Source organism: Sus scrofa, chromosome 8, assembly GCF_054392235.1.
Source record: "Sus scrofa isolate SSC_HxYL_T2T_F1_AM1 chromosome 8, Sscrofa_HxYL_maternal_Yorkshire_Landrace_v2.0, whole genome shotgun sequence".
Classification (NCBI taxonomy): domain Eukaryota; kingdom Metazoa; phylum Chordata; class Mammalia; order Artiodactyla; family Suidae; genus Sus; species Sus scrofa.
In genome coordinates, this window is record NC_139390.1 from 1,338,913 (window position 1) to 1,364,831 (window position 25,919).

At 57.7% G+C, this 25,919-nt stretch overlaps 2 protein-coding genes across 5 annotated transcripts in view; one reads left to right on the forward strand and one right to left on the reverse strand.

The window, feature by feature from the left end:
• Positions 1-8,802, reverse strand: part of ZFYVE28 (zinc finger FYVE-type containing 28) — an 87,477-nt gene extending 78,675 nt beyond the window's left edge. For all 4 annotated transcript variants that reach the window (XM_021100926.2, XM_084971286.1, XM_021100931.2 and 1 more), the window contains exon 1: positions 8,447-8,802. In XM_021100926.2, coding sequence (XP_020956585.1) covers positions 8,447-8,485 — 39 coding nt within the window. In that variant the 5' untranslated portion in view covers positions 8,486-8,802. The remainder of the gene's footprint in view (positions 1-8,446) is intronic.
• Positions 8,803-8,910: 108 nt separating this feature from the next.
• Positions 8,911-25,919, forward strand: part of CFAP99 (cilia and flagella associated protein 99) — a 38,572-nt gene continuing 21,563 nt past the window's right edge. The window contains exons 1-4 of the mRNA XM_021100933.2: positions 8,911-9,260; positions 17,726-17,852; positions 24,093-24,237; positions 25,372-25,466. Of these exons, the coding sequence (XP_020956592.2) occupies positions 17,742-17,852; positions 24,093-24,237; positions 25,372-25,466 (351 nt within the window). The 5' untranslated portion in view covers positions 8,911-9,260; positions 17,726-17,741. The remainder of the gene's footprint in view (positions 9,261-17,725; positions 17,853-24,092; positions 24,238-25,371; positions 25,467-25,919) is intronic.

Consider the following 25,919-nt stretch of genomic DNA (forward strand, 5'->3'; position numbering starts at 1 on the left):
GGGGGTGAGCTCCGAGGTTTCCAAGCCCATGACATCTCCTTCGTCGGGGAGCTCTGTCTGCCTCTCGTTCAAAGAGGGCCGGTGTTCCCGGCCGCCGCCCTGCGTGCTGGTGGCTCCCTCAGGCCGTGCCGTCTGCAGATTCTCGCTGGGGGCACCGCTTTCTCCTGAGCTCTGCAGCTTTTTACTGTGAATCCCACCTCCAATCCCGCCAGGACATTTTATTCTGCTCAGAGGGCCTTTAGCACCCACGGCAGGGGGCGAAGAGGGGGGTAGGGTGGGTCCAGCCCCAGCCACTGAATGCCCCCCCCTGCCCCGGGCCCCCCGTGCCCCCACTCCCCAGGAGGGAGAGAGGAGCCCCTCCCCGGGACGGGCGCTGGCCCAGTGGAAACCTGGAAGGGAAGCGGAAGCGGGGTCTCAGGACGCCACGCCCCTTGGGAAATGCGGCCGGAGCACCTCCGCCCGCAAGACCTCTTTCCCTGGGCCATCTCAAAAACACAATTCACAAAAAACCTCTCCAAAACCGCTAAAGTTCTTGTTTTCTCAATTGAAGTGACATTCATGTGACATACAAAGTAATCATTTTAAAGTGTGCAATTCAGGAGTTCCCCTTGTGGCTCAGCGGTAATGACCCCGACTAGCATCCATCCCTGGTCTCGCTCAGTGGGTCAGGGATCAGCGTTGCCGTGAGCTGTGGTGTAGATCCGGACATGGCTCAGATTCCGGGTGGCTGTGGCTGTGGCGTAGGCCAGCAGCTATAGCTCCGATTCGACCCCAAGCCTGGAAACTTCCATATGCTGCAGGTGTGGCCCTAAAAAAAGCCAAAAATAAAAATAAAATAAAGTGTGCAATTCAGTGGCATTTCGTGCATTCACACTGCTGTCCAACCTGCCTCGCTCTCCAGTTTTATAACTTTCTCATTGCCCCCAGAGAACCCCCATCCCCATTGCTGCCATTCCTCATTTGCTCCCCGACCCCAGCAACCAACCATCGACTTTCTGCCTCTGTGGATTTGTCTGTCCTGGACATTTCACATAAATGGAATCACACATGGTCTGCCCTCCTGTGTCTGGCTTCTTTAAACTTGGCATTATGTTTTCAAGGCTCAGCCATTGGCAGTATGTATTTCCTTCCTTTTCCTGGCTGAGTAGTATTCCAGTCTGCACAGACACCCCATTTATTTACCTGCCCACTGTTGATGGACATTTGGGCTATTTCACCTTCTGGTTGCGCAGATTGCAATGAACATGGGGGTGTGATTCTTTTTTTTTTTTTTGTCTTTTGTCTTTTTAGGGCCACACCTGCAGTATATGGAGGTTCCCAGGCTAAGGGTCTAATCGGAGCTATCACTGCCAGCCTATGCCACAGGCACAGCAACGCCAGATCCGAGCTGCGCCTGCGACCTACACCACAGCTCACAGCAATGACGGATCCTTAACCCACTGAGTTAGGTCGGGGATCAAACCCGCAAACCTCATGGTTCCTAGTTGGATTCGTTTCCGCTGCACCATGATGGGAACTCTGGGGGTATTCTTCTTAAATATATCTCACCTCTAGGTAGTTGATTCTACTTTCAGACTTTTTATAATTATAATATCCCTAAAAACAATTTGAAGCATTCTCAAAAATTGAAAAGGAAAAGGAAAAAAATTACTGTTCTAAGGACATGATCTCCACTGTGGGTGTGCTGACCCATTTCCTCCAGGAATCCAGCCATTGCCCGGCCCCGTGCTTAGGGGTGGTTTGTCAAGGGGAAAACCTTAGCTGGAGAAAACCCCGCCACAGGAGAGACTCATAGAGCCCCGTGTGAAGTGCCCCCAACACTCCTGGGTCCACCCAGCATAAAAACAACGTGACAGGGAAGAGCTTCAAAATGCTCACTGTAAGAGGGAGGAAACTATTCCACTCCTCCTAACCAGCCGCTCTCCAGAAACTGCCACAGTCTGCAATGTCTATTCTACTTCTGCGTGATCTGTTCAGCTCAGTGGAAAACCCATTCCTTCTCGTCTTCCTCCCTCAAACACATGAATTGCCCATCAATATCTAAGCTGCTTTGCAATCCGACTGCAGAAAGTACAAAAGTAATTGTTTCGCCAAATGGGACTTATGTAAAAACTGATGACAGCTACAGATCCTTCCTGCAGGAAACGCACCACTCAGCGTGGAGGCGCCCAGGGACTGCAGCTCCGAGGGGTACAGAGCTGCGAGCTGCGTTCAAGCCCCCGCCCCGCTGCTGCCTGCTGGTGAAGCCTCCGGCAGCAGAGCAGAACACATTGTCTCTGAGGCCTGAGGCCGCATTGGAGACAGGGTGCCTTAGCATAATCAAAATGTTAGCAAGCACCCCCAAAACCTTGGCGCCTTGAGCAACAGGGATCCACCCCAGGTAGGCATTTAGGCCCAGCCCCTGCCCTGGCGCCTTCACTCCCACGGCCCTGGGGTCCTCTACTGGTCCCTGAGACTCCAGGCAGGGAGCTGGGGTGCAGGCCACAGCCACAGGAGGACGGCCTGGCACGGGCACACTGCCGCCCACACTGGCCGAAGGTCAGCCCAGGATTCCCACCGACGGTGCGTCTCTGCCCCTGGCGGGCTCGGGCTACCTGCCCGCCCCACAGGACACCTGAGTGCTGGGTCAGGTCTGTTCCCGAAGTGGGGCGCCTCAAAGAAGCAGGGGCTCGTCCAGACGCTTCCTTCTCAACAAGACCCGGGAGCAGCCACCGGCAGGCACGGAGGCCTCGGGCGCTGCAGGCTCCCCAGGCACCGTTCTGCGTCAGTTCCACGCCCCGGCCCACCTGCCGTTCCGCGGAGGATGACAGAGGCCATGTCTCGGGCCATCACCGTGAGCTTTGACAGAGACGGTCTCCCCGCAACAGGCCCCATCACCCCCACTGACAGACAGGGAAACGGGGGCACAGGGCTGGGGGGGCGGCGAGGATTCCCCCCCAGTGAGCACCCCGCGCACGCTCACAGCTGCAGCTCCTCCGAGCTCTCCACTCGGTCAAGACTCTGCCTTCGAATCCAGCAGAGGCGCGTGCCGTCACTTACGGGCTCTTAGACGTGCATTTGCCCACTTCCCAGACAAGCGTGTCCGGTGTGCTGGGAATTCCTGGCAGCTCTAAGGCGAGGCCTAAAGCCTCCTGACATGACTCGCCTTGGAATGACCCAACTCACTTCCCGTTCAGAGCGGGCAGCACACGGTGGCCCCGGCCCCCGCCCTGCCCCGCCACTGCCGGCCGGACGCCAGGACCAGACATCAATTAGGCGAAGCTTTAGGCTCCCTGCCGGACTCGCCCATTTAACAGAAACCATATCATGCATTTCCAGTAAACACACTGCCCTCCCTGATGGTAAAGCCCAGACCCCTAAGTGATGACATCAGAGTTGGCACAGGGTTGGCACAGAAATGGATGCGCGTTGTCTGTCTGCAGCTCAGCTCCCCCTCCCTGCCAGTGCCGGGGGCAAGGGGCTGGGCGTGGGCGCCCCGCACGCTCCTCCAGCCACAGACAGGAATGCAGCCAAGCCTCCGAAAGGGGATGAGAGCTGCCCACCGAGAGTCTCCCTAGGTCCTGCGCGGGTTCCAACAGGTGGACCCTCGGGCCCTCGCGGCCACCCAGGCCTGACAACGCTGATGCATGGGAAGGAAGGCTCTCTGGGGGCGGCTGGACCCGGTAGCAGGGAGGCGCCCCAGCGCCTTCTGAACCGGGGACAAGAGGCAGGTGCGCTGGGCCGGCCACGCCCGCCCTGACTCAGCAGCCTTCCCGGGCTTCCCCAGCCCGTTCCTGGCCAGGCACCCACTAGCACAGCCCGCAGCCGGGCTTCCCGGACCAGAAACTTGCCGGGAGCTCGCCTCGGAGAGAACCGTGTGACTCGAGGATGGCCTCGGCTGCCGCTGGGCACTTGGGATTCATCGGCTGAAAGAGACTCAGCTGGCAGCCTGGCTGGACGTTGAGCTGAAAACCCCCCGCTCCCGGGACAGTGGCCGTGCCTGGCCTGGGGCTGCAGCCAGCGCCGTGTGGACAGCAGCTTGTTTCCCACCCGAGCAGAGCAGGGAAGTCGAGGCACGTGCCGGTGCTGCCCGGTCGTAGTCACGGTCACACTGCCGTGCAGAGCTGGGCAGCAGGACCCAGGGCGTGGGAAGACCGCTGTCCCACTTGCCTCCACCATGACCCCTCCCTCAGTGCCCTGAACCCGCAGTGCGTTGTGTTTCTCTGGGTCCCTGTCACCTGCCTTTTTACCCCTCACGCGTGGCTGGGGTCGGGGTCTGTGCGACCTGTGCGTCTGGGTCTGCTCCCTGCACACCTGACAGACCCCGGCCTCCCTGCACTCCTGGGGTGTGGCCCTCCGGCGGTCAAGGCACAGACCCCAAGGGGCAGCGCCAGGCCCAGGTCCGGGTGGGCAGGGACTCCGGAGCCCGGGAGGCACCCTGGGTGCGGGTCTGGGCTGGGTCCGCAGCCGGGTGGGCTTCCCACACCCCCCACAGCCCTAGCAGGCAGACCCCCACTTCACAAAGGTCAAAGGCGTCTTCTTTCAAAATGCACATGCACTCCCGGCAGGTTCCTGGGCTTCTCCTCCAGAAGGGCCTTCGCCCCATCTGAACCCAGAATACCAACAGAAGTTTCCAGATAAACATCAGTCAGTAAAGCACTGCACTCACAAAGAATGTTTCCCCACAAAGAAGCGACAAGGCCAGCTAACGACCCACACCCCAGGAGGTGTTTGAGGGTACAGACAGTTCTTCACGGGGTGCACGCCTAAGCCTGGTAAGCCCCCACCCTCAGGACACCACCACCAACCTGCCAACCAAGGCCTCGGCAACGACGGCAGACACAAGCTCATCCGGCACCGTCACTGACATGGCCCTTGACGGGGGCCGGGAAGACCTGGTGGGTCCGGTCTGCGTTCCCCCCTCCCCGTGCCAGGATTTCACCCTGCAGCACAGGCATCAGGGATCAGTAGGAAAGTTACGGCCCAGCATGAAACACAAGTATTAAGTTTTTTTTTTTTTTGGCTTTTAGGGGCGCACCGGTGGCATATGGAGGTTCCCAGGCCAGGGGTCAAACTGGAGCTACAGCTGCCAGCCTCCACCACAGCCACAGCAACGCCGGATCCTTAATCCACTGAGCAAAGCCAGGGATTGAATCCACAACCTCATGGTTCCTAGTCGGATTCATTTCCGCTGCACCGTGATGGGAACCCCAAAAGCATGAAGATTTTTGTTTCAAATGAAGACATGGGTATTCCAAAACTTTTCACCCTTTTAAAGTTAACTCCTTCTTGGAAAGCCTTTCCCTACACAAAAGCACTGACACTTAGAGATCCTGAACCCTTCACATGGAAAAAAATCAGAAGAGGGTTTAAAGGATGGCCTTAAAGAAAATAAATGCAAATAGGAGAGTCCGCAGATAGCATTTTAAGGTTAAACTACTGTATACATCAGGTTGGCTTCTTTGCTACTCGGTTTAGGTGGTTATTAATGATTCAGACATCAACAATTTTCAGCGTCACATAAGAATATTTGAAAGCGTTTCCAAACACTTTTTAGAACCACAAGAACAATGCATATTTTTGGTTTCCAGAATGCGTTCCACTGCGTGGTAATGAACAAGAAGCTGAGTGTTCAGTTTTAAGCCGAAGCAGGGATTAAATGGAGAATTCCGTTTGAACTGTGTATCTGTCTAAATACAACAGCGGAGAAAATCCTAATGCAGGCAGCGATCTCTCAGACAGCTAACATTTAGCTCTTCAACTCTTCCAGGCCCAGACACCTCCCAGAACTGCCTCCTGCTCACTTGTGCCAAAATGCGTTAAATTCGACAGGAAGGGGAAGCGTAAGATTCAATTCATGATCTGAGGCAAAAACATGAGCTTTGGGGAGTTCCCACCGTGTGCGGTGGCTTAAGTATCTGACTGCAGCAGCTTGGGTCGCCGCGGAGGGAGGGGTTCAATCCCCAGCCTGCTGCAATGGTCAGGGTGCAGCCACTGCTCACATTCAATCCCTGGCCTGGGAACTTCCCTATGCTCTGGGGGCAACCACGGAAAAAAGATTTTTTTTTTTTTTAATACGAGCTTTGGTTTGAAAATGAAAAGCTGTTGGGATGACCTAACCAACTCCAGCCATCAAACAATCAAGATATTTAACCCCAGAGAGAGATGCCCAGTGAGGGCCAACCCACGCTCAGACTGACTGCAGGGCAAACACAAAGCTCTCAGCCGGAGACGTGTCTTGAGTCCAGGGGTTAGACAAGAGGCCAAGAGACCACAGGAAGGAGAGGAGAGGGGCAGGGGCACCACTACCCCTCCTTCTCCTGAGCCACACAGCGCTGGGCCAAGTCGCCAGACTGGCTGACTCACCAGCTCTCCACTTTGCCCTGGTCAGACCTCAGAGCCGCTTGGAAGTGCAGCTGCTTGCTGAGAAGGAAAATCGGGGACACGATTCTCAATCCCAGGGTGCAATCTGAAAGGCAGTAACCTAATGCTTTGCATTTTGTTCCCTAGGCTGAAAGAGGCTGGGCCTCAGAAACCATTCGGCTGCAGATGAAACAGAGTCTGCACGGCTTTTCCTTCCCTTCCAACAATGTAACACAGGCCATCCTGGAAACAAGGCCTCTCCCTCAGCCACATCTGGAAAAAGTACCCCGTGCGCCAGGACCCTCGACAGATGTGTTCGCAGAGATACCAGAATGTTACCATGACCTGCTCGCTCTTGCCATTTATCACCCAAAACCCGCTGCTGCTGCTGCTGCTCACCCCCAAAATGACCTTCTGACAAGGCGTTCTGGCATTTCCCTAACTGATGACAGCAGTCACACAAACAAAAAGCCACTCCTTGTACAGACAGCCCGTGCACAGGCTGCCCCCTTCCCCTGGCAGCCTACACAGTGCTAGCAGGCAGGACTGAGAGCCACCTTGGAGGGGACCGAGGCAAGGGAAGGGCTGGGCAGAAGGCAGGGGCCCCAAACCACAGGTACTGCCAGGAAGCACCAGGGTCACAGCAAGACACCACCAATAAGGAGCTGCCACAGGACAAGGAGATGGGGGGAGGGGGACAGGGCTGCACAGGTGCGCCAGGCAAGAAAGAGTCTGAATCCCCTCTGGGTGAAGCAGGGGGTGGTCCCAGGCATCCTAAGCCCTCAACCAACACTCAGAGAACTCTCCGCCCCCAAAGGCAACCAAGCACAAGCACTTCAGTCCCTGAACTCACCCCAGGACCTTGGGTGTCTGTCTTCCAACAGACCTGCTCCCTCCCCGAATGGGGGCACCAGGATAGCACAGATTTCAGGGCGCCCCATCCCAAAGATCAACCTTGGTGGGGGAGGGGAGCAGAGAAGCCAGATCCAGAGGAAGGGTCAGCCTAGGGGTTGTTCCTTGGGTTGTCAGCTACACTACGGCCTCGGAGTCTGGATGTCCGAGGCACCTGGACGTGACCACCGGACCCACCCGACCGCGACATCCCTCCCCCCGACCCCCGCCAAGACCCCAGCGCCCCCGCCCTACACGGTCCCAGCCCCCAGCGTGCACCCCTGGACGCCTAGGGTGTGCCCAGGACCCTGCGCCCGGCTCCTGGGCACCGCTGCACCGCACCCTAACCAGCTCCGGCCTCAACAGGCACGAACTAGGCGGACCGCGGGGACGCAGCGCCCGCAGTGCGACTGGCGCAGCTGCTGAGGCGCGGGGCGCGCTGCCCAGACCCTGACCCCACCGCCCGGGAGGGGCGGGAGGGGCGCCGCGCCGGGGGACCGCACCTCCCGCCCCGCTGAGCCTGCAGCCCCGGACGCGCTCACCCCGCCGCCGGGCAGTGGACTGCCCTGGATTCGAGAGCACGCGAGTGGGCACGGGACAAGAATGGGGACGCGAACTGGGCCGAGGTGCGGATCGGTCCCGGTTGGGGAAGGCAGGGCAGGGACCGTGGGATGCGGATCCGCTCTGGACACAGGGAAGGTCTCCAAACCTAGGAGAGAGGACATGGGGGTCTCCTCCAGAACCTGGGGGAAGTGGGAGAGGGTCGGTGCCGGAGTGCGGAGCGAGGTTGGGAGGAAAATTGTGGGGGGGGAGGGTGTTGGAAGGGGAACCTGGAAGTCATCCCTGGTGCAGGGCGGGAGATGGAAAGGTCTTTCCGGGACCCAGGTGAAGTCTGTTTGAAGGAGGGGGGTCTGTTCGGGCTGCAGGTCGGGGACCACGAGGCGCAAGCAGGGCACCACGCAGGACCGGACTGAGAAGGGAGAGGGGCCTTTCTGGCAGCCAGCAGGCGCGGGGAGGGAGTGCACCCCGGCCTGCAGGGAAGAGCAGAAACGGCGGTTTGGGACCGGGCGGCGGGGGGGGACCCGCCGAAGGAGGAGGGCGACGGTGTGGGCAAACCTTGAAGTGGAGGAAGGGGTATCGGCAGCACCACGTAGAGGCCTATCCCGACGAGCAAAGGAGGTCTGCCTCGGCAGCGAGGGACGGGGCGTCTCACCTTGGGTTTGTACAGCCACTTTCGGAACCTGTTCATCATCGCCGCGCCGGCCCGGCCCGGCCCCGGCGGCCCTGACCTCCGCAGCGCTGCGCCCGGGCCCCGCTACGGCGCTGGGCGGACGCGGGGCAGGGCCGGGCCGGGGTCCCGCGCAGACCTGGGGTGCCGGGAGGGCGGCGGTCAGGGGCGCGTTGCAGGTGCGCTGCCAGGAGATGCTCCGAGGGCAGCGCGTGGCGCGGACCCGCAGACCACGAAGGGCAGGCGGGCGGACAGGCTGACGGACACGGCACCCGGGCGCCGGCTGCTCGCAGCTCACTGACACCCGGTGCCTCTGCCCGCCACCGCCGCCCGCGCCACACATGCGCCAACGCGCCGCGAGCCCCCTACCCGCCGCGAGCAGCCGAGGTTGCCCAATCGGCGCTCTGCGCCGCGCCGCGCCCCGCCCCGCCCGAGGCGCGCTCCCCCGCAGGCGACCCGGCGCGCCCTGCGAGGTGGGGAACTCCAAGTCCCGACCGGTATTGCGGGGAGGCGGAGCCCTGGATGCGGCGACCTCTGTCTCGCCGCAGGCGCTGTGCATTCTGGGGGTGGTAGTCTTCCCGCCGACGGCCCCGGAGCGTGAAGCGGTTGCTAGGTGACGATGCCTAAACTGCACCCCAGCACCTCCCCTGCGCAGGGAGTTGCCAAGATACCAGCGGAAAAGTGAAGAGGGGAACCCACTTCTATTGCCGCGTCTCCCGGCGCCTGCCGGTCCGGGCAGCTGCGGCGGGCGGCGGCGAGAAGCAAGATTCAGGAGCGCCCGCGGAATCCCCCCAAGCAGGTGCGGGGAAAGGGACCCGAAAGGGGGAGGGGGCGGGCAAAACGCACCTCCTCAGCACCGGCTCTCGCACCCGCAGCTTCCCTAGATCTTCAGGAAAGATCTCGTTTCTTTGCTTCCCATCTTCTTGCTTTCGCTCACCACCTTTTGAGTTTTCTTCCCACTCTTTGACTAAAGTTAACTGTGCTTTTTTTTTTTTTTTCAATCGTCACAGTAAACGGTGCTTTTAAAACAGATATTCTCCTACATTCACTACTTCCCCCAACGGTACCCTAATTTGGAGCAAATTCTGAGAACCTCTAATGTGCCTGGCAAAAAGCTAAGAACATGTGTGTGGTCTCACTTCAAACTCCCACTGGTGCCTAAAGAAACAGGCCGAGCGAGGCTGCCGAGGTCTGGCTGTCGGAAGGGGCCCCCGCCCCCCTCAGCACCACTTCGGGTGTTCTGTGCGTGCAGATTTAGGATGCTTGAGAGGCAGGCAGCTCTCCCTGGATAAAGAATGTATTCTCTGCTGCTCATGTCATCACTGGCCCAGGGTCCAGGTGCTCAGATGGTTCTGGACTCCCTGACCCCTCTTGCCGAGGTCCAGCCCCAGCAGCCAGGGAGTGCCGACGGAGAGGATGGGCTACAAACGGCGCGGAAAGAATTGGAGCCAACTCCTCAGCTGCATGCTGCAGATGACCCAATTTATTAAATGAAAAGCATCAGTTTTTATACCATTTCACAATCAGATTTCGTGTAAGATTTAACATTAACATTTGATTTAAAGCCCTTTTGTTCCCTCCACCCGAGATACAAAAAATAAGGTCAGTTAAAACATGTTCCTTTCAACTTCAGATTTTCCTACAAGATTACAAACTTAAAGTTTCACACTGTATTTTTCTTAAAAGGTCAACAACAGTAGCTATTCTATTCTATATTAAGAACAAAGCTTTAATAAGTAATAAACTATGATACCTAACATTCTTTAACTAAAGGTGTATGTGGTTAACAAAACGCATGAAAGCTTTGGGCTCATGGCATTCTTAAAACCACGATTTATTTGGCGCCAGCAAGCTAAGCATTTAACCTATTGTACTGATTTACGTAAGTTCCAAACCACCAATTTCAATAGAAAGGAGTATTATACCCAAAAATTAACAAATGCCCCCACAAGGGATGAAAGCTACAAGTGACACTGTTAAAAATATATCTATTATAGAAAATAGCAATTTATAGGCCAAACAACATTTTCCCAGCCCCAAACTTCTTTTTAAGTAAAGGGACTGAAATCATAAGTTTCCCCTGTATACTCTCACAAAATAGGTGCCATAAATTGTTACTCCAAAACAAAGGCTTTTTCCATTACATTGTTTAAACAACTTCATTCTGTTTTGGTTCAAGTGTTTTACGTACCCAGGGCAAATCTTTAGCAGTAAGAAAGCTGTGACTAGAGATAGAAAAGGAAAGATAAACACAGAAAAATAGATTAACATATTTTTAGGGGATATCATTTTTATTTTCCTGGAACCGAAGTCTTTCAAGGGATTGCTCTGCAATCCTTCTTCTTTCTTCAGCTTGTCTGTAGCTCTGCTAACCAGACAAGCCCCACGCATCCGCAATCCTTCTTCTTTCTTCAGCTTGTCTGTAGCTCTGCTAACCAGACAAGCCTCATGCAGGTGCCGACTGTGTCTTTGCTTTCTTTACTGGAGCAGCCCTATGGCTCCCGACACCCTCTATTCCGTTAAAGTCAATGTGAGTCTGGACACAGGCAGCCGCCGTCTGAGATGTCCCTGCGTGCTGGTAGTCCTCCGAGTTGGTACCTCCAGCTACCACCCAGTCACTGCTCCCCGAAAGAGCAGCTCTCCTCCGAGGTGCCTCTTATCGCAAATTCCTTTCCAACTCTTCTCGCCTGAGCTCACACAGTTCAGATTTCCACCCAGCCTCTCCTCTGAGGCTTTTTATCTAAGTCGTCCTTGACCCCAGTGTTGCTAAATCCAAGGATGAGAGCTCAGCCCCATCTCTTACAGCAGCAAGTGACCCAGCTGAGTGGTGCCTCCTGGACACACTGTGTTCACTTGGCTGGAAGAGATTGTACCCTCTGCCTCTTTTCGTCTGGCCACTCCTTCTCAGTCTCCTTGGCTGGCATCTCCTCTGCTTTCTGACACCCTAACGCTAGTGTCTGGGGCCGCAGTCCTTGGAAGCCCCTCTCTCCACCCTCTCCCTGGGTGACTTCCTATGGTCATGTGGTATGATAAACAACTATTTCCTCCTGACCTTTCCAAAGCCTACTGCTCCAGCCTGAACCTTGTCCAGGGACTCTAGACCTCTTTCTCATCGTCAGTTGGGTATCTAATAAATCCCCCCAAACAAAATGTGTCCCCCCAAAACAAGAATCTGTATGTATATATATGAGTCACTTCACTATACAGCAGAAATTGGCACAACGTTGTAAATCAACTGTATTTTAATTTTTTTTAATGCATCCAACTGCACTCCCAATCTTCCCCCCCAAATCCTGCTCCTCCCCCAGCTGCCATTTCCAGCCAAGAACTTGGTTAGACACTTAATGGACTGTTCTCTGTGGGTCGTCCTTGGCTTGTCCTACTCCAAGGCTGGGGTTGTCGTTGCTGTTCAGAGCCTCCCTTCCCATGCTTGAAACTGTGCCTGGGATGAAGGCTGACCTCAGGAAGGTGGGTGTACCAGTTAGAATAGGTTCAGTGGCATATAATGAAAAATTTCAATGTGGAGTTCCCATCGTGGTTCAGTGGTTAACGAATCTGACTAGGAACCATGAGGTTGCGGGTTGGATCCTTGGCCTTGCTCACTAGGTTGGGGATCCAGCGTTGCCGTGAGCTGTGGTGTAGGGTGCAGATGTGGCTCAGATCCTGCGTTGCTGAGGCTCTGGGGTAGGCCGGCGGCTACAGCTTCGATTAGACCTCTAGCCTGGGAACCTCCATATGCTGTGGGAGCGGCCCTAGAACAGGCAAAAAAAAAAAAAAAAAGACAAAAAAGAAAATTTTCACATCATGGTGGCTCAAACAAGATCATTCATGTTTCCATAAAATAGGTCAGTGGGGAAGCCGTCTTGGGAGATACGGCACTCCCAAAAGCCATCAGGGATCTGGGCTCTTCTAGCTTGCTCTTCTGCCATCTATGGCATGTTTCCTCACAGTTCAGAATTGCTGCCTAAGTTCCTGCCATCACCTCCTGAGTCCAGGTAGAAGGATGGAAAAGAGAAGAAAGGTGTGTCCCTCCTTTTCAAGGAGACTCTAGACGTCTCAAACTCTTCCACTTCCTGGCATACCCAGATTCCAGGAAGGCTAGGAAATGTCACCCTTCAGTTAGCAGCAGTAGCCCCTACTAAAAATTCGTGTTCTTACTCAGCAGGAAAGGAGGAGTGGAGATTGAAAAGCAACCAGCCAAATTTGCCACATGAGTCTGTACTTTAAGCAAAGCCATCAGAGCATGACTTAGCAGAAATCCTTAGGAGACTGGCTTTAATCAGAATTAAAAGCCAGGAAAAGAATATATTTTAATTAACACTTGGAATCTTTGTAAATGAAGGCTCTCTAGTGTTGAGAGGGTTGAACTAGTTTGTGTCTGAAGGAAATGAAGTCTCCTCCTATACTCTCGTTTCTGGCCATAAAGGATCTGCTAAAGAAAGAGAAGCTTTTGTCCAGCTCACCTTTAAAGTTTTCTTAAGTATGAGACAGCCACGTCCTGATTAGTGGAGTTAAAAATTAATATTAGAAAAACTATCAGCTTGGGATTTAAATCTCACTTCCCACATGTATGGTTTTATACAACTAAACTACAGCAGAGGTGCTAAAACATACATCAGAACTGGCTGAACTTCAGTACTGATTTCCCACCCAAATCTGTGGCTGCTGTGACGAAGGTGATAGGCGGATTTCAGTGGGGATGCAGAACTCCCGGCTCTTCCCCACGTCCACCCTCAGGGCAGCTCTCTGGGGCGGGGGCGGGGTGTGAAGCCCAGGCCCAGGAGCCCTCAGGCCGGGCAGCGAGCCAGACTTGCAGGGGGGTTCAAGCCCAGCCCCCCCTCCATGGCCGTCCATTCGCTGCTCCCGCCCCTTCCATCCAGACCCCTCTGGGTGGGGGAGGACTTGGGTGGCTCTTGCATCCTCACCACGGGGCCCCTTGGTCATCCTTTCTTCAGAATGTCCCTGCTCCAGGACAGGAGCGGAGGGCAGGGGAGCCCCTTGCTCCAGGCACCGCTCCCGCTACGCGCGTGCAAAGGCTGGCACACACTCTCACTGCCCACATCAGGTGCAGGAGGGGCCCTTTTCCTCCGTTTCCTCCAGGCAGAGCCCAGAAACGTGGGTCAAGGCCAGGCCCGCCAGGTGACCGCGATGGGGTGGGGAGGAGAAACACTCGGACCGTACCTGTTTCTGTGGACTGTTCCCCTGGCGTCAGGATTCTCCCTGGAGGTGGGGGTGGTAGACACAGGTGCCTCTCGCACAGTCAGGGCCCCTCCCTGAGATGTCACGGGTCAGGCAGAGTGGGTGAGGAAGGACTTTAGGACGCAGCCTGGGCACCGGGGCTCCCACAGGCAGAACACCCTCTGCACGGATGACGAAGCTGACCCCCCCCCAGCCCACCCCCCAGCTCTGTTCTGTTCTCCTCCGCCCGACCTGCTTGGGAATGTTCCCAGAGCACCTGTAATTTCCCAATTCAATGAGACAGGAAAGCCGAGTTCTGTCGAACTGTGGGATTTGTGGAAGCAAAGACCTGAAAAGGCATAGCGGGCACTTCGGGTGGGCCTGTCTCTGGACGTCAAAGCTGTCCCGCAGGTTTGAACACCAGCACCCTTTAGGGAGCTTGGTCCCTCTGTACGTTTTTACAGTCCTTCATTTGCTCCATGGACAGGTCTGGGCTCGTGGCTGCCAGCTTTGGGTGGGGGCAGGGGACTCAGAGGAGGCCCGGGCGAGGGGGGAGCCAAAGGAGGGGAAGGGAGAGCTGAGGGGGAGGGATGGGGCCTCACAGGTGGTGCTATTGGGATGGGGAGTTGAGGGATGCCTAGGAGTTCACCAGGGAGAGGCGGAGGAGAGCGTTTGAGGTCCTGGAGCCACCTGTGATGGGGTGTCTGAGCCAGTGAGAGCCCCAAGTGGACGGAGCTGGGTGAGGCAGGATGCGGGTCCAGACTGTGAGCCAGGGCTGGGAGGGCGCTAAGGAGGCCCTGGCTCCTGCAGCAGCTGAGGACACGTGAGTGAGGATAGAGTGGGAGGGGGCTGCCCTGACCGGGGACCAGTCCTCCCCAAACTTCCGCTTGGGAGGGAGGGGGCGCCACCGCCTGCCCCCGTCCCAGGCAGTGGCAGTGTTCTGGGGTCCCTGCAGCCGCCCTGTTCTGTAGCAATCACGTGTACACTGGGGCAAGAACTGATGTAGAAACTGGAACCCTCGGACACCCCCACGGCCCCCGGGGTCCTGGCCTTTGTCTCTCGCCAGCTTGCCCAGGTTCCCAGCCACCTGCCTTCAGATCCTCGGATCTCCTGAGACAGGTGTCCAGGGCTACAAGCCAGTTCCAGGGCGTTTCCAAGTCCCCAGGGACCCTTCTTGGGGGTGCCTTCAGGAGGGGCTCCTGCCGTTTGGGTGTCCGCACAGCCAGGGCCAGGGCCTAAGGGGACCACACAGTCAGGCCTCGGGGGTGGGGGTGAGGGCACCGCAGACCCTCCAGCTGCCCAGCTTCCTCCCCTGCCGCTGCCAGGGCGGGTGTCAAAGCCTGGGTTGGACGGCTCTGGAAGGGGACGTGCCAGGTGCGGGGCTCCTCCCGTCCCCTGTGCTCTGGCGCCCCGGCCTGCCACCCACTGTCACCGTCCCAGAAAATCTCCGGCTTCCCAGTCCCAAGTCGGCGCTTTCTGGGCTCCCCTCCCACAGAGCCACCATCCTTCTGGTTGGACCCTGGCGCCCAGAGTTACTGTTGGGTGGCCCTCACCCCCCCCATCCCCACCCACGGGCCCCCTCCCCCACCCCCCGGGAGGGAAGCGCCGGCGGGGACCCTGTCCTCCACCGCGGGACGTCCTCTCACCCGGCGTCTCCCCATCTTCCTGGAACTCCGCTAATCGGCATTCGGACCCTCTGGAGCGGGTCCCCGAGTTTCTTGGTGTTATTTCCCGCTGGTTACGTCTTCATCTTCTCTGCCTCTGGGAGGTTCCCTCTGCTCGATCTTCCTCCTCCTCTGTTTGCATCTTCAGTTCTGCTGTCATATTTTAATTTCTAAGAACCCTTTCTCTTCCCGTGAGTGTTTCTGGGGGACCATGTCTCTGTCTCGCAGAGCTGGTGTGGCTGTGTGTTCCTGGGTTTCCCTGCTGTGTACATTGTCTGCTTTCTCTGGCTTCCTTTTTTTGCAGGTTTCTGTTGCGTGTTTTGTGCTAGAGGCTCTCTGAAGTGTCTGGTGGCATTTGGCCCTCGTTCGTTTTGTTTCTATACCTATTTATTTATTTACTTATTTTTGCCTTTTAGGCCCGTACCTGCCACATTTGGAGGTTCCTAAGCTAGGGGTTGAGTTGGATCTATCGCTGCCAGCCTACACCACAGCCACAGCAACACCAGATCCGAGCCGCGTCTGAGACCTATACCACAGGTTATGGCAACAGCAGGTCCTTCACCCACTGAGCGAGGCCAGGGATCGAACCTGCAACCTCATGGTTCCTAGTTGGATTCATGTCCGCTGCGCTACGACGAGGACCCCCACAGCACTCATTCTCTCGCAAGTGATGATGGAGGGACTCACCCAACGCACAGGGATTGGCTGGGACCGGCCAGTCCACGGGCCACCCTCAGGGCTAGTGTATGTAGCTCCTGTTTTTCACTCGGTCTGCATCCTGGAGGGCCTCGGTCTGGGTGCTGCTCTCGGGGCCACTCCAGCTTATTGGGCAGAGAGGAGGTGCCCCCACGGTCCCCAGGCATCAGCAGCCTGGCTATGCCAATAGCTCGTGCTCAGGAGGACCAGCAGGGTGGCGACCCACAGAAGCTGCTGGATCAGCATGGAGCAGGCGGGGGTGAAAGCGGAGCCCCTGGGAGCTCGGCCACCCTACTCTGAGGACAACTGGAGGGTCACCTGTCGGAACCAGTTCCTAGGGTCCCTTCCCCACCCAAGGAGTTTCTCCAGGGTCTGCCAAAGAAGGGCTTTGAGCAAACCAGTCTCCTTGAGCTGCTGTGTTTCTGGAAGGTTCGGGCCTGGCCTCTTAACCAGTTATGTACCCTCTCTTGGTGCTGGTTGCTTCGTCTTTAAAACAGGGGTGTTAGAGTTCCCGCCGTGGTGCAGCGGAAACAAGTCTGACTAGTATCCATGAGGATGTGGTTTCAACCCCTGGCCTCACTCAGTGGGTTAAGGATCTGGGGTTACCATGAACTGTGGTACAGTTTGCAGACACAGCTCGGATCCTGTGTTGCTGTGGCTGTGGTATAGACTGGCTGTGGGTGTGGTGTCGCATTGATTTGACCCTTAACCTGGGAACTTCCATATGCCGTGGATGTGGCCCTAAAAAGCGAAAAATTTTTAAAATTAAAATTTTAATAAAAAATTTAAAAATAGGAGTTCCCGTCGTGGCTCAGTGAAAATGAATCTGACTAACATCCGTGAGGATGTAGGTTCGATCCCTGGCCTTGCTCAGTGGGTTAAGGATCCGGCATTTCTATAGCTGTGATGTAGGCTGGCAGCTACAGCTCCCATTGGACCCCTAGCCTGGGAACCTCCATATGCCAAGGGTGCGGCCCTAGAAAGACAAAAAAAACCCACCACTTAAAAATAAATAAAACAGGGGTATTGGAATTCCCGCTGTGGCACAGTGGGGTTGACAGTGTCCCTGTAGCCCCAGGACACAGGTTTGCTCCCCTGCCTGACACCTGCTGTTGCCACAGCTGCAGCATAGGTGGCACTGTGACTCAGATCTGATCCCCGGTAGGGAAACTCCATATGCCACGGGGGGCAAAAAAATTAAAAATTAGAAATAAATCAGGTAAAACAAAATGGGAGTATTGAACCTGGTGACCCCAGGATTGCTCTTATCCAAACTTTTGGGATCAGGTCCCCCTCTTCCTCTGAGCAGGGCCCGCGTCACCAGTCACCGTGCCCCCGCTGGGCTGAGGGACGCTCAGAGGCAGGCTCGCGAGCGCCCTCCACTCTCTGCCTGGCCTCCCCTGGGGTTCGTCCTCTCAGCACAGAGCTGTAGGGCTCGGGGGCCCGTGGAGGCGGCCTGGGAGCCCCCAGGGCTGCAGCAGAGAGGGCTGCTGGGGTGCGTGGGAGCCTGGGGTGGGCTCCCCAGCACCTGCTACCCACACCCGGGCCCCACAGGTAGCAGAGGCCTTGAGGGACAGCGTCCAGGAAGCGGGCCTGGGGTTACCCCAGCCGGGGCCCCCACTTACCTCCTTGCCACAGGAGGACCCAGGCTCCCCGGTGGATGTCCTGTCGGTTTGAGGACAGTCCAGGGGCATGGAGGGTGTGACCTATCCCTGTTGGCTTTTAGGGTTTGTCCTGGGAAGATGGCCTGCTATGGAAAATGCATTGAAACTGTGATTAAGCACCTGGACCAGTTCAAACCTGAGCGGGACAATCCCGAGCAGTTCCTGGAGGCGGTGTCCACCTCCCTGCAGGTAGGTTGGCCTGGTGGCTCAGGGACTGTGCGGGAGGCCGTGGCCGTGACACCTGTCGGCAGTGATGCAGCCTCCAGGGAACAGCATCCCGCGCCCCGTGAACCTCCGCTTTCCTGCGCTCCTGAGGCAGCGCCCGGGAGGTTCCTCCAGCCACAGGCCGGGCGCCCGGATCGCACTGACTCGCCGGAGCCCTTCAGGGCCGGGCCCCCCGCTGCGTCTCGGGAGGCGGGTCCAGGCCCCCAGAACATGCTCAGGAAAGCCCGGGTCATACCGTCCTCAACCCAGGCAGACAGGGTCACCCTGCCGGCACCTCCGTGCTGCACCCCCCACCCCGGGGCACGGCTTTGTCCCCCAGGCCGGGGCTGGGCGCAGGCCAGAGAGCCCCACACCTGGACAGCCACTCAGCTCGCATCCCCTGCCCCAGGGGAGTCCCTGTCCTCTGTCCCCGCCACAGCCCACCCCACTTCAAGCTCATACAGAGAGACCCTGGGCCCAAGCTCCCGGGGCGGGGGCACAGGCTGACCTCTCAGGTCTGCCCAGGCGCTGGCACCTCGGAGGCCTCGCTGTGCCTTGACCCCACGTCCACCCATCCAGGGAGGGCAGGTGCCCGGGCAGCAGGGACATGCCCTGCAGGGGCGCCAGCTTCAGGACTTTGGGGTGTGGGCCCCGCTGGCCCAGACATCCAGAGGGGCCAGGTCTACCCCACAAATGCTGGAGGCGGGGGTGCTACTCGGATGCTGCCCCCATCGCCCCCGTCACCGTGGGAATGTTGCCGTCGACGGCTGGCAGTAGCCCATCCTTGCTTTTGGGCAGCAGGCCCGTGTGAGCTGCTCTGCTGGCTCCCAGTGATGCGGCTGTGGCCAGACTCACCCCCACACACCTGCAAGGGGGTGGCCTCTGCTGTGCCCTCAGGCCACAGAGGGACCCACCTTCCCTTCCTCCTTCATGAGCCACCTCGGGGTATAGCAGCGGAAGACCTGGGGGGCCAGGGCCCTGGCGGTGCCCGCAGTGGCTGCAGGGCTTCTGGAATCCAGAGCTACTCTCACAGGAGAAAGCTTGGGACCCCTGAGCCAACCCCTGCTCCCCAGCATCATTCAGTTCCTCTGCCAGCTGGAGCCTGGCAGTCAGCTGGGATGGGGGGTAGGGTGGCCTCCCTCCCCCACGTCCCTTCACCCTCTTCTCAACCTCTCCCCCTCTAGCCGCGCCCTCCGTCTGTCCGGCCTTACCCCCCTCGATGGGTCTTACCCACCACCCAGGGCTGCTGTTAGTTCACTCATCCTAAAAAAAGGCCTCTCACCCCGAACCCTGCACCTGCCACGCCTCTCACCCTCCTCCAGCCTGACTCCTCCACCTCCTGCTCTCTGTCCACTCAGCAGAAATAGTGAAGTTAATGTCTTTATTTCCCAGAATAATTACAGAAAGTTGGGTTTGTTACAAGGAATAGTTGGGGAAATTTCCCCCACAACCAATGGGTTATTAACAGTAAGTGAGTCCCAGTTGTGGCCCAGTGAGCGGAGGTGTGATGACGGTACCCGGGCTTTTCCGGGCGGGGTGCGGGGAAGGTATCACACCAGCTCTGCCCCCGAACCGCACGCACCCTGACTCTCCCAAGGGGGCCGTCTGGGTCCATGTCCCGGAGAGGCTGCTGCTTTTGCAGATGCCTGCGCCTCTCAGATCCTTTCAGGAACCCACCCCAGGTCCAGGGGGGAGCCACACCTGACTGACTGGCAGAGCCCCAGACCTTCACTTCCAGCTGTCGGAAAACCGGCTCAGCCCACGGGGCCTGTTAGGCCAAGGCTAAGACTGCCACCTGCCTTTATGCCACAGCACATAGAGCGACGGGCGGGAGTCTGGGGAAGGGCAGAGCTGTGGATTCAAGTGGGTCCCCAAACATATCTTGACGTCCTAACCCGCGGTTGCCTGTGAAGTGACCTGATTTGCAGACACCGTCTTTGCAGTTGCAATGAACAGTCTCAAGGTAGGAGTTCCTGTTTTGGCTCAGCAGTAATGAATCCAACTAGGAACTGTGAGGATGCGGGTTCCATCCCTGGCCTTGCTCAGTGGGTTAAGGAGCCAGCGTTTGACTGCCACAGACCGCCCTGGGGCTGACTGGCCCACCTGTCCCTCTGCTCCTGGGCGCCTACACCAGGCTCCAGCGCGCAGGCTGCAGCCCCAGAAAGCACGGATTCTCCTGAGAGGGTATTGGCCTCACAACTCAAAAGCTCTTGCCAGTTGATCCTCCACGGAGGCCCCCCTGTCGACCCTCTGCCTGGCAGGTGGGGAGTGCCCGTTCCTCTAGGCCTGCTTACATGGCGTGCCAGCAAACGTGTTTATCTTTGCCACCCATATAAATGGGAAAAGGCAGTTAGCGTAGTTTTTACCAGCATTTCTCTTGTGATATTTCGATGAGCACTTTTCTGAACTGTCTGTCTGGACCTGCATTTGGAAACAGTGTTCGGCTGTAACAACTCCAGGAAGGCAGTGACCTAAGGAAATTGGAGGTCCCTTTGCTCATAGAAGACACGGCGGTCCAGGACGGGCTCAGCGTCTCCGCGGTGCCATCAGGAACCCATTCTGCTGCTTCTCTGCTTGTCCATCCTCAGAATTGGCTTTCGCCTTATGTTCACAAAATGGCTGCCCTACTCCAGCATTGCATCCGTAGCCCAGAGAGAAGAGGAGAAAGGCAAACGGCCTGAGGCAGGTGCCACGGAATCTGCCTAACTTTCAAGGAGCTGCCTGGGAAGCCACACCTAGCAATTTGCCATCAGGTCTCATTGATTAGGGCCATTTGTCGTGTGGCTCCATCAGCAAGGGGGCTGGGAAAAGTTTCAGCTGGGCCCATCCCTTCCCCAACGGGGCAGCATTCTCTGTCAGGCAGGAAGAAGGGAGAAGGGATTGTGTGGGCATCTGGCAGCCTCCAGTCCCTTTGCCTGCTTTTCTCACTGACTTGGGTCTTGGCACCGCTGATTAGCACGAGCCTCTAGGTACTGGTGGTAGGAGTTAGGGATCCTGTATGGCAGTAAAATCAGGGTTTTGATCCCTCCCCACCCTGGACCCTGGTCCAGCTCCGCCCTAACCCTGCGGTTCCAGCAGGGACCCCGGGCACTCCTGTAGGGGGCACTGGGGTTGTAAAGAGCCCTGGTTCCCCTGCCCACGGCCCAGTCCCCACCCTTGGGGCTGCCCACGAGACCCTGAGCTGAGTGCTTGCTGCTCTCCCTGGGACCTGCCTGGCTCCCCCGACTCCGCAGCTCCGAACTTGACCAGGGCCCATGCTTGTATCAGGAGCTCCGAGTTCCTCGGGTGGTGGCCCTCCAGCCTCAGTGATGGAGGCTGGTCCAGAATTAGGGGTGGTCCCGGCCTCGCCCTGCCTCCTCTGGGAGAGAGCCCGGCAGCCCTCTGCTGGCCTGGCCAGAAGGACCTGGTCTAGGGCTCGGTGCCCTCTGCCCTGACCTCAGTCCCTGTGACCGGCTGGGCTAACCTTCACAGCCCCAAGGACCTGGCTGTGGGCTCAGCCTGGCATGGGGGCCAGTGTGTCACTTACTGCTGGCTCTGTGCCTTCCGGGACCCCTGGGCCAGTTCAGCCCTGCCTGGTCTCCTTGCCTGGAGGCAGATCAGCAGGCGCTGACCTTATTCAAAATACAGACCCATACGCCCCAAACCATTAGGGGAGGTGAGGTCGTGCCCCAAGGCAGAGGAGGCCGCCACAGGCAGCCGGCCGTCCCGCAGCCTCAGCTCAGGTGGCGCTGGCTCAGGGCACCCTCAGCTCAGGCGGCGCTGGCTCAGGGCACCCTCCTGGCCAGCCCTGCGGACTCACTGCTTTCGGGCCTGCCTGCTCTGGGTGCTGGGCTTCCTCTGACCACGATCAGGAAGCTAAAAGGAGGGGCTGGTGCCCTCTGCTGTGGTGCAGCCCAAGGTCAGAGGAGCCTGAGCGGGAAACTGAGGCCAAGATAACCCCGAGCAAGAGGCCCCCCTCCGCCCCCTGGCCGTGCTGCCAAGGGAGGGCCTGCCCCGTGCCCACATGCACGCAGGCAGTCCCGGGGTCCCCACAGTTGTCCCCAGGGGCCAGGTGCTCCCTGTCTCCTGAGCCCCAGATGACACTCCAGCTGAGAAGGGGCAGTAATACACTATTAGTGTGTGCTGGCCAGGCTGGGTGGTCGGGACGGGACGCCTCCCTGGTCAGGTGACATCTGAGCATCCCACCTGTTGGGAGGGAGGGGAGCAGATGCGCAGGGAAGAGCCTTGCAGGCAGAGGGAACAGACAGCACGAGGCGCTCAGGGGACATCCCACCAGTTGGAGAAGAAGAGGGAGGCCAGTGTGGCTGGAGGGGGGCCCGGCACTGCTGTGAGCTGTGGTGTAGGCTGAAGGCTGCAGCTCTGCTGATTCCACCCCTAGCCTGGGAACTTCCATATGCCACAGGTGCAGCCCTAAAAAGACAAAAAAAAAGCAAGGGAGGAGAAGATAGAGGAAAAGGTACCTTGGCCTCAAATCAAAGTAAAACTTACATATGCTGTAGATGCCAAAAAATCTTACACAAAGTTAAAAGCTCGTGTCAAATAACTTTCACATTAATGACATGTTAATTGCCTTAATACACAAAGAGCTCCTAAAAATAATTAAGAAAAATATTGGAGTTCCCACTGTGGCATAGTGGGTTAAGGATCTGGGGTTGCATCACAGCCGTGGCTCAGATTCCATCCCTGGCCCAGGAATTTCCATAAGCCATGGGTGTGGCCATAAAGAAAAGATTAAGAAAAATATCCCAATAAATATGTTAGCCAAGGAGTTCCAATCCTACCCCTAGCCTGGGAACTTCTATATGCCACAGGTGCGTGCGGCCCTAAAGAAAGCAAAAAAAAAGAAAAGTTTGCCAAGATTACAAAGTGATAATTCACAGGAGAGAAACACAAATACATGTCCAGTCAATGTAAGAAAATGTCACTGTCAATAAAAAGTTCAAAATAAAGCAATGGGGTACCAAAATGTATTTAATAGATTTTGGCCAAAAAAAAAAAACCTTTGGCGGGGCATGAGGCTGCTAATGACAGTCTGTTTTGATGTACTTTATATCGGTTGGGGTCCGGGTGCTCATTCTCGGTTTTGTGCTGTGGTGGCTATTTCATCATCTTGCTGCAGTTTTCCCACACGTCATCCTAATGGCTGCAGCCTACACACCCGTGACTCGGGGAGGTCGTGTCTGGCTCCTCGTGCCCCCTTTCCCCGCCGCGCGAGCCGTTGCCCTGCACCTCTCGTACGTGGCGGCTCCTGCCTTTTGCATGGTTCCCGTGCGTTCCCAGCTGTGCGATCACTGGGTGAAGTGCGTGGAGACCATAAGCCTCCCGAAGCTTAGTTTCCAAAGTGCTTTGGTGAGCGTCTCAGCAGGGTCCCTGCCGCCAGCCCTTCCGCTGCTGTGCTGGCAGCACCAGATGTTCTTTGGTTCTTATTGTCCAAACTTAATTACTTTTTTTTGTCTTTCTAGGGCCACACCCGCGGCACATGGAGGTTCCCAGGCCAGGGCTCGCATCAGAGCTGCAGCTGCCAGCCGACACCACAGCCACAGCCACAGCCATGCGGGATCCTTAACCCACTGAGCGAGGCCAGGGGTTGAACCAGCGTCCTCATGGATACTAGTCAGGTTCATTAACCCCTGAGCCACTACAGGAACTCTGCTTAGTTACTTTTTTGAGTAGGTAACACAAAACGCACACAGGCTGCAGACCCCCAAGTGTCCCAAAGATCAAATGGGGAAAAGTCCGTCTCTGCCGCCACTAATCCCCTCCCCCGGAGATTTTTCTTGCTAGTTGTTCTTTTTTTTTTTTTTGTAATTTTTTACATCACTCGGTGGAAAACCTTTCTAGGAGCTTGCCCTTTTTCGTGTGCGCAGTAGAACACACACGACATAAAACTTACCACCTTAACTCTTCCTAAGCGTGCACTTCACCTCCACAGACTGAATCTCTGTCCCCATTAACCCCTCCCTCCACCCGGCGCCCCCGACTCTGTCCTGGGGAGCTGACTCCTGTAGGGCCTCACAGGAGTGGAATCACGCGGGGATTTTCCTTTGGGGTCGTTTTTGTTTAATTCCTGGGGGTGGACCTGCTGGGTCAGAGAGTCAGCACCCCTGACAGCCTGGGTGCTGTGGGCTGCTGGGGGGTGGGGGGTGGGGGAGCCGCCAGGGGCTCCCACGTCGGGGGGCTGCTGCCCCGGCCGGCGGGCCCCCTCCCGGGCTGTTTCTCTTCCAGGCCCTGAGCCCCCAGAAGCAGGCGTTCATCATGGAGGTTCTGTCCGGGTGCCTGGAGTACCGCAAGCTGCTGACCGTCGTGGTGGACGCCTTCTACGTGCGGGACGGCCGGCTCTGCCTGTGGGCCGACTACAGCCTCTTTGAGGGTGGGTGCCCGTGGCCACCACGTCGGGGAAGCCCACGGTCCCTGCGGGCCAGGCCCTGTCCTCCTTGTGGCGACAGACCCCACAGCGCCTGTGACCACCGGGGCAGAGGCGGAGCGCTGGCTCGTGGCGTCTCCGTGACGCCCCTGCCCCCCTTCCCTCCCTGACCCTGGCAGTCACCTGCGAGTGGGTGGACTGGATGCTGTTCCCCCATCTCAGCCACACGGAAACCGACTCCAGGCCCCGAGGACAGAGCTTGCACCACGGCCCGGCTGGGAGAGCACGCCCCCAGGAGGCCAGTCTGGGGGAAATGACCAGCCTTTGTCCTCGGCCGAGTCCGGCCTGCAGCTCTGAGGACAAGGGGCAGAGCCCGGACTGTCCCGATGGGGATTACACGGAGGCGGGCCTCTGCCCAGGCTTCCTGCGGGCTGCCGCCCTTCAAGGGGTGTGGTAGCCATGTGGGCAGGGTGGCCCCGCGCCTGGGCCCTGCCCGGGAGGGGAGAGGGTGGGCCTGCAGGGTGCTCGGAACCCAGCAGAGGTGGGCTTCTGGGCCCCCATGCCCTCCTAGCCCCAGGACATCCAAGTTCTAGTTGGCGGTTCCATCTCAGAAACAACAAACCGGGGAGGTCCCACTGAGACGCAGCGGGATCGGGGGCGTCCTGGGAGCACGGGGACGCAGGTTTGACCCCCAGCCCAGCACAGTGGGTTAAGGATCTGGCGTCACCACAGCTGCAGCTTAGGTCACAGCTATGGCTCAGATCTGTTCCCTGGCCTGGGAACTCCACATGCCTCAGGGAGGTCAAAAATGAAAAAAAGAAAACAAAGACATAACAAACGGAAATCCGAAAGTTCTCACCTTCACGAGAGAAGTTTCGTGGACGTGCTCAGAAGGCTCGGAAGGCCCCCCACCTGACCCACACGTCGCCTGTGCTCTTGTCCATGGTTCTCGCCTACCTGCGCCCGGGGGGCTTTGCCTGTCACACACCCTGATGGAGGTGGGCGCCAGCAGCTGCGGTTCCTGCTCCTGGGGGGCACCCTTCGGGCCCTTAGCCTCTGGCTGACGCCCCCAAGATCGAGCACGAGGGGCCCGGGGCGTAGGAGCGCCCTCCTCCCCTCTCTCCCGCCCTTTTTCCGCAGTGATCTGCTACCTGGCCACTTTCCAGCTGGAGGAGCTCGGCTTCCGGCTCTTCTCCCACATCATCAAGTCCCAGCCTCTGCACAAGATGTGCAAGGTGAGCCCCCACCTGCCCCAGGTTCTGTCCTTAAACCCGGGGTCAAGGGTCTGACCTCTCACCTTTCTGGCTCGTTTTAACTGGAGAAACTGCCGGGCCTGTCCTGTGTCTCTTTGCTGTCCGTGTGCTCGTTCAGTGCCCGGGGCACCTGGGTTCCGTTCCTCACGTGCCCGTGGGCGGTACCTGCTGGATGTTAGCTGCTGCTCAGGACTATCTGTTCACAGTCGGGCCTCTGGTTCTTCTCGGGCTCCTCTAACTCATAACCAAACTCCGGGCCCAGGGCGCCCTCTCCTCCTCCAAGAGGGGCCGTGCAGCTTTGGGGGTGTCTAGAGTCCAGTCTCCGCTGGGAGCCAGACTGGGCCTGTGTCTTCTGGAACCAGATCTGTTAGACTGGAGGGCCAGGAGCTGGGGACAGCCTTTGGAGCCCATGCCTCTGGAGATTCCCTGCCATGG